General features: G+C 36.0%; 1 protein-coding gene across 1 annotated transcript in view; it reads left to right on the top strand.

Annotated features, from left to right (window-relative positions):
• Positions 1 to 426: 426 nt before the first annotated feature.
• Positions 427 to 8028, top strand: part of CUNH20orf194 (chromosome unknown C20orf194 homolog) — a 103478-nt gene continuing 95876 nt past the window's right edge. Inside the window, exons 1-2 of the mRNA XM_006922013.3 lie at positions 427 to 482; positions 4850 to 4929. Coding sequence (XP_006922075.1) covers positions 427 to 482; positions 4850 to 4929 — 136 coding nt within the window. The remainder of the gene's footprint in view (positions 483 to 4849; positions 4930 to 8028) is intronic.

Raw genomic sequence — 8028 nt, forward strand, 5'->3', positions numbered from 1 at the left:
CAGGATAATGAAATACAAATAAGAAAATGCCCCTGGTTGTGTATACAGTAATTGTAAAAGCAGTGAGTAGTGAACTGTTACATATAAATCAGAAGGTGTAAGAACAGAGATTATTGTTTAGAATTTAAACATATCTGTGGCTTACTTTATTGTCAGGAAATCGGTGAGGTGTATCAGAGAAAAAGTTCAGAGTCAGGGTACCTGGTTGCTCAGGTTCTGGTGCTGTTAATCTTTACTCAGCCTTGTGATCTTGGGCAAATTGCTTCTGTTTAGGTCTTGTTTTCTTCTTGTCATCTGTCTGGATTCCAAGTGAATCTAAGGAAAGTTAGAAATAAAGTATAGCATACAAGCAGCATATTTAACATAAACTGCATTATTGGTTCTTCTGAGTCTACAGGTATCTTAAAGGAGGAACTTTGTAAAGTCATGGGTGACGAGAGGCCTTCTGCCCAGTATGTGCTTGCTGTGCTTGCTGTGCTCAGGTAGACTTGGAAGCTAGAAGGCAGTACTACTGCTGTGCTTGGCGTATGTGTGAAAATTTCTATTTAAAAAAAATTCTGGATGAAAACATAAACTCATAATGGTGATCTTTGGAGTAAGGTACAACGAAGACTTTAGTTAGTTATAAGTAATATTCTATTTTTTCATCAACAAGGATAATAAATTAATATTTCATACACATAATTGAAAAAGGCACTAACATAGATTAAAGCAAGTGTGCCAAAATGTTAATAGTGGTTAATTCTGAGTGCCGGGAATATGGGTGATTGTGGTTTTCTTTATGCATACTTACCAGGTCTTTTTTTTTAAATAGGTAAATACTTCAGTAAGTGACAAGTTTAATGGTTCAGAAATAAATAATAGGCTATGTCTGGTTAAAAATTAAATTTGGGAAGCAAGAAAATGTACAAAGGAAAAGGAGAACTGAATTTAATTTTACCCATTTAACAAGAAAATAGTAGATACTAGTTGGGATGATGTTTTACTCTGGGAAAAAGGAGGTCTTTCTACACTTTATATGCTTCCACTTTATTTGGTCAGGATACTTGTGGAAAAGAAACTCTTTTTGCTTCTGTGTTCAGTATTGTCTTGGCTTTCCACAGCAGTGTTGGGGAAGCCGTTTGTCTCCTGGTCACATGACCTACTTATGCTTCAGTCACTGGCTTCTTATAAGTTTGAAAACCAAAGAGTCCTTGGTAACCTTGGCAGTCAGCATACTGCCCAGATGGGTTGGGAAATGGGCCAAAGGACCAACTTGATGAAATATTTCTAGTGTAGAGAATGACTGCAAAGTCAGTCATATTAAACATGAAAATGTGAGAAGGACAGGCAACCATTTCCCAGAGAAAGAAGCTTTCTTACTCTAATCTTGATTGTCTTGCAGTTTCTTTTCTGCTGCTTCTAAAGCCCTAAGTTACTCCACGTGTCCTGCTAACTCAGGCCCCAAATTTTTATTATGAAAATGTTCACACAATAAAGATGCAAAGAATAGTACAATGAATACTAGTTCTACCACTTAGATTCACCAGTTTTTAACATTTTGCCACGCATGCATTATCTTTATCCTTTTTCTCATTCTTTTTTTCTGTTAAACCTTTTTCAAATAAGTTGCAGACATTGTGATACCTCATTCCTAAGCATCATGCATCTGCTAAGAAAAAGGACATTCTGCTATATAGCCACAGTAAGATTATCTTGCCTAAAAACGTTAACATTCATTCCTTACTATCATCAAATACCCAGGCCACATTCAAAATTTCCCAGATGCCTCATGAATGTTTACCTGGTTTTTAAAAAATCATATTACATTTTGTACATTGCACTGTATTATTATTCTTTAATCTCTTTATGTTAGAAGATTTTCCCTTTGTTCTTTTTGTTTTTACATGACATTGAATTTTTTAACTTAATTTTTAAAAATTGTGATAAAGTACACATAAAATTTAAACATCTTAACCATTTTTAAGTGTATGATTTAGTGGCATTAAGTACATTCGCAATGTTATGCTGCAATCACTACTGTCCATCAATAGAGTTCTTCATCTTGTGAGACTGAAATTCTACCTATTAAACAAGAACTCCTCATTTATTCCCCCCCAGCCCCTGGCATTCTACTTTCTGTCTCCATGAATTTAACTGTTCTAGGTATCTCATAAAAATGGAGTCATACAATATTTGTCCTTTCATGACTGGCTTATTTCACTTTCTATAATGTCCTCAAGATTCATCCATGTTTTAGCATGTGTCAGAATTTCTGTCCTTTTTAAGATTGAATGATATGCCATTGTATGTATATCCCACAATTTATGTATTCCTCTGTTGATAGACAACTTACATTGCTTCTACCTTTTGACTATTGTGAATAATGCAGCCATGAACATGAGTGTACAAGTATCTCTTTGAGTCCTTGCTTTCAATTCTTTTGGGTATATACCCAGAAGTGGAATTTCTGGATCATACGGTAATCCTATTTTTAATTTTTTGAGGAACCTCCATACTGTTTTCTACAGTGCTACACTTTTTTCATTCCCATCAACAGTGCACAAAGTTTCCAGTTTCTCCTCATTGCTAAAACTTGTTCTTTTCTTTCTTTTCCTTTCTTTCTTTTTTTTTTGACAGTAGTCATCCTAATTTGTATGGGAGTAGGATCTCTTTTGAGTTTTTGATTTGCATTTCCCTAATGATTAGTGATGTTGACACTGTTTTCATAGGCTTATTGGCCATTCGTTTATCTTTGGAGAATGTCTATTCCTGTCCTTTGCCCATTTTTAATTGTTTTTTGTTGTTGTTGTTATTTTTGTTGAATTTTAGGTTTTTTTATGTATTGTGGATATTAGCTGTTTATCAGATATATGATTTGCAGATATTTTCTCCCACTCTCTGGGTTTCCTTCTTACTCTGTTAAATGTGTCCTTTGATGAGCATAAGTTTTTAATTCTGACGAAGTTTAATTTATATATTTTTCTTTTGTTACCAAATCCAATATGATGGATTGCATTGATTGATTTACCTATATGAACTGGCCTTGCATCACTGGGATACACTTCTCTTGGTCATTGTGTATACAGTAAGTCCTCACTTAATGTTTATGATAGGTTCTCGGAAATTGAGGGTTTAAGGGAAACGCGTATAATGAAACTAATTTTTCCATAGGCTAATTGATAGAAACAAGAGTTAGGTTTCTATGGCATACTTCTGGTCACAAAAATATCACCAAACTTCTGAATAAAGACCAAAAACACTTCTAATGGTAAACATTGAAATAAATGATTACATACATACATTTAAGAAAGATTAATAAAAACAAATAAGATAATTATTTTCTAACCTACTTACTCCAGTTCAGGGTTGCAGGTGGCCAGAGCCTCTCCCAGCAGCTCAGGGCACAAGGTGGGGACCAATCCTGGACATGGTGCCCTTCAATTGTAGGACACATTCACACATACACCACACCCACACTTACTCAGATTGGGACAATGTAGACATGCCAGTTCACCTCATATGCACATCTTTAGGATGTGGGAACTGGAGTACCTGGAGAAAACCCACGCAGCCATGGAGAGAATTTGTAAACTCCACACAGACATGTCCCGGCCAATAATTAATTTATTTATTTTTCATCAATGTAATAACTCAACGATGTTATTTGAGGACCTGCTCTCATTTTTTTTGTATGTTGTTGAGTTCTATTTGGTAATATTTTTTAAGGGTTTTTACCTATATATTCATGATGGATATTCATCTGTATGGTTTTTTTTCTTTCTACTGTCTTTGTCTGGTTTTGGTATTAAGTGGAAGATGTGAACATCTTGAAGGAAGGCAGTGATAATGACCGCTAAGTCATGGAGTAGATGACTTGGGGTGTGGGAACATCAGAAAGAATCCCAGGGGGAAAAAGGAATCCAGGGAAGGGAAATAGTGTGGTTTGGCTGGAAATATTACTGCTTAGCCAAGCGTAGGGCAGTGTACCAGAGCAGATTCAGTGAAGGGTAGGGGTGAAGTCTGATTGTCAAGGATGGGACAGTTAGTGTAGTCCGTTTGTGGAGGATCTTAGTTAATAATAATGTGGTAGGGCTGGGAATATTTTGACTATAGGGGAAAAAATTAAATATAGGAGTATTAGAATGAATAGTGGAGGCAGATCCAGTAGAAAGATCTTTCTTGAGGAGGGAATTGAGCATCTCTCTTGGGACTACTGGGAAGGAGGAAAGGCTAGTATAGAGAGCGTAGGGTCCTTAAAAGTGATATTAATATCTGGGAGTGCATCTCCTTATGCTTTGTTTGAGAGGAAGAGGATATCCCTCAGACCAAAGGAATAATACATCTGCATAGAAATGAGAGCAAGTACCCAGTGCTGACACTCTCTATGGGGTAGTTGTGATGGACAATCGGAGCTTTATTTTAGGTCATTAGACCAGGTTTTTCTTTTTTTTTTTTTCTGTTTTGTTTTTATTTTTGATAGACAGGTGAGGACCACAGTTAGGGCAAGTTAGTGTGATGGAAAATGTTCTTTGATAATCCTCAAAAATGAGAAGTCATTGGAAGTCTTCCGGCTAAGCTGCTGAGTCCCAGTACTATCCAGCATTGATCATAAGAGGGCCTTTGGCTTCTTCCTCTCTTGAGCCAGAGAGCCACTGACCCATCCTGGTTTGTAATCAGCAGTTCAGACTTAGTCTTCAGACCAATTCTGCATAATCACTTCCAGAAAATAGAAGAGAAGGGAACAATTCTTAATTCATTTTGTGGTTCCGAATCCAAAACTAGACAAGAACCATCCCTAGCAGTCATTCCTCTTCCTTGTGCCTTCATGTGCTGGCACTCAGAGAGCTGATTTCTCTTTTCGTTGCAGCTGCAGCCGACTCCGCCAGGTTCAGAGCATCCTAACCCAGAGCAGCAAATCTCGACCCGATGGGATCCTCTGCATCTTAGGTCAGTGCTTTTAACAAGATGGGACTCAGGGCTGGGGCAACTTGGCTTGTGTTCACAGGAGGATATTGATAATAGTAATATTGTAAGACAAGCTGTGAGTTAACGTCCCCTGCTCTTGTTCCCCTCAAATAGGTGGCTGTTTTAATGAGGTTGAGTGAAGTATCAGTAAGACAGGGAGTCCTTATCACAGAGCAGGAGCTTTATCCACATTATCTATTTCTCCTCACAGCAGTCTTATAAGGGAGCAGTGTTATCCCTTTTTTACGGAGGAGGAAACAGATTCTGGGAGATAAACTTGCTCAGGGCCATAGAGTGGCAGAACTAGGCATTTATTTGTTCTTCGAAATTGTTTTATTGTAAAAATATACCAAAGAATTTAAAAATTAAGACAATACATGAATAACAATGAACATAGCTTCCTAAAACCATCTCAGATACACAGTCCCACTCCCCAGAAATAATATGGTCAACTATATCTTTTTTTTAACATAAATGGGAATATTTTATGTATATCATTGTTAACCTAATTTAAAATTTTTCACTTGACCATATTACCTTGGAGATTTTTACATATCAGATTGATTACTCGAATATAAAATACTAAAGAATTGAGAAGGGGTCAACTTATGACAATATCGTGAGACCAAAATATGTATTTTTTAAATGAAAACAAGCATATGTTGCAGAAACTGATGTTTTTGAGGTTGGGTGTAAAGATAGAGGTAAGAAATTAATAAACCTTGATGAGAAAGTGAACCGAGAAATCAGCGAAGGATATATTTTTTAATAGCTTCTGAGGTTTAGTGAATACTTTTCTGGGTAATTAGAATTGTCATAGCATCTCATTGTTTGTTGGTTGATTGGCTGAATCTAGCTTTCTAACCCCTGGAATACCCTTCTAAGCAACTCTGACTCAACTCACCTCCACTTTAGCATTTATCATTTAATTGTTATGGTTTAGGAAATGTTCTGATTTTCTGTTAACCTTTTTTTTAAAACAGCTTTATGGTGCTGTAATTGACATAGAGTTAACTGTGCATATTTAAAATGTACAGTAAGTTTTGACATGTTTGTGAAACTAACCACCATGATCAAGGTAGAGTACATATCCATTATCTCCATGTTTCCTTGTGCTCCTTTGTAAGGTCTCTGTTCTGCCCCTTCCCCACTCCCAAACAGCTACTGATATGCTTTCTGTCACTATATATTAGTTTGAATCATCTAGAGTTTTATATAAATGGAATCTCATAATATGCATTCTTTTTGACTTCTTTCATTTAGCATAATTATTTTAAGATTCATTCATATTGTAGCATGTGTCAGTGGTTCATTCCTTTTTATTGGTTATTAGTATTTTATTGTATGTATATATCCATTTATTCATTCAACTATTGATGGGTATTGGGTTTCTATTATTTGCCTTTACAAATGAAGCTGCTATAAACCTTTATATGCAAAGTGGTTGTACTAGTTGTACCAGTTGTTCATGAGAGTTCCATTTCTTGTACCCCCTCACCAACATTTGGCATGGTCAGTCTTTTTTTTTTATTTCTTTTTTAGAACAGTTTTAGAGTTACAGAAAAATTACAAAGATAGTGCAGAGTTCCCATGTACCCCTTGCCCAGTTTCCTGTTATTAGCATCTTAAGTTAGTATAGTACATTTGTCACAATTAATTAATCAATACATTATTAACTAAAGTCCGTATTTTCTTCACATTCCCTTAGTTTTTGCTTAAAGTCCTCTTTCTATTCCAGGATCCCATCCAAGATACTATATTACATTTGTCATGTCTTAAATTCCTGTTGACTGTGACAGTTTCTGACTTTCCTTGTTTTTGATGATTTTGACAGTTTTGAGAAGTGCTACTGAAGTTTTTTGTAGTATGTCCCTCTATTGAGATTTTTCTTATATTTTTCTCATGATTAGACTGGGGTTGTGGGTTTTTGGATGGAAGCCCAGTGAAGTAACATGCCATTTTCATCACATAATACCAAGGATACATACTATCAACGTGACTTTTTACTGTTTATATTGACCTTAGTCACCTGGCTAAGATAGTGTTTTCAAGTTCTGCTCTGTAAAGTAGTCTCCCACCTGTCCTTCCATACTGTCCTCTGCAGCCCACACTGACAGAATGGGGAGTTACACTCTGTCACCTTGAGGAGGAGAGTATCTACATAAATTATTTGAAATTCTACATGGGAGCTTTGTCTCTTCTCTTCTATTTCTTTGTTTATTCAAACATTTGTATCAGTATGGATTCATGGATATTTATTTTATACTTTGAGTTAAAATCCAGCTCTACTTCATTCATACTTTATGTTATAATTCACTACAACTTCAAATTGTTCCTGCTTTGGCCATTTAGAGCTCTTCAGTTGGCTCCTATGTTCCTCCCTTTGATATACCCCAGCAAAGTTTTGTTGCTTGTTTGTTTAGAACTTCTGGCACAAAAAGATGCCCTAGGCTTATTGTGCATATTTTCAGTTCCAGTCCTAAAATCAACCATTTCTCTAAGGAGCCTTGTTTTCTTTATTGGAGAATGGTTCTAGAAACCAAGATCTGGGCACTGAGTATGCTTATTGCTACTGCGGTGTCATTGCTTGTAGGCCCTCTCAGCTGACAGAGTAAGGGAATATATGTGTATACATTAAATGGTGTGTATACACAAATCTGTAAATGTTAAGTAACAATCTGTATGTTAAGCTAAACATGAATTCATACAAATGTCTCCAGTTCTAACCCATTACCACATGGATCATTCTAGCCTCCTCCTCTTGCTTATCTATAAACTCCCACTCCACGGGTGAGAAACTTGGCACCTACCACATACCATCCATTTACTTAATTCTAGTATACATGTGTAATAGTATCAGATTTGTTAATCCATAATACCCCATGGGAAATAATTTTATCAACCAGAGCACAATATCTACATATAGTTTCTTTGCCTTTAATTTTATATGGTCAGTTTTTTAATGTTATCAATTTATGTAACAGTTTATATAGTTGGAACTCTTAGAAAGGGACATGCTAAGACTAGGCCTGCCTAGTCCACTGGTTATTTTAACTCCATAGCCCCTTCAATTTTTATCCT

Source organism: Pteropus alecto, unplaced genomic scaffold, assembly GCF_000325575.1.
Source record: "Pteropus alecto unplaced genomic scaffold, ASM32557v1 scaffold45, whole genome shotgun sequence".
Taxonomy (NCBI): Eukaryota; Metazoa; Chordata; class Mammalia; order Chiroptera; family Pteropodidae; genus Pteropus; species Pteropus alecto.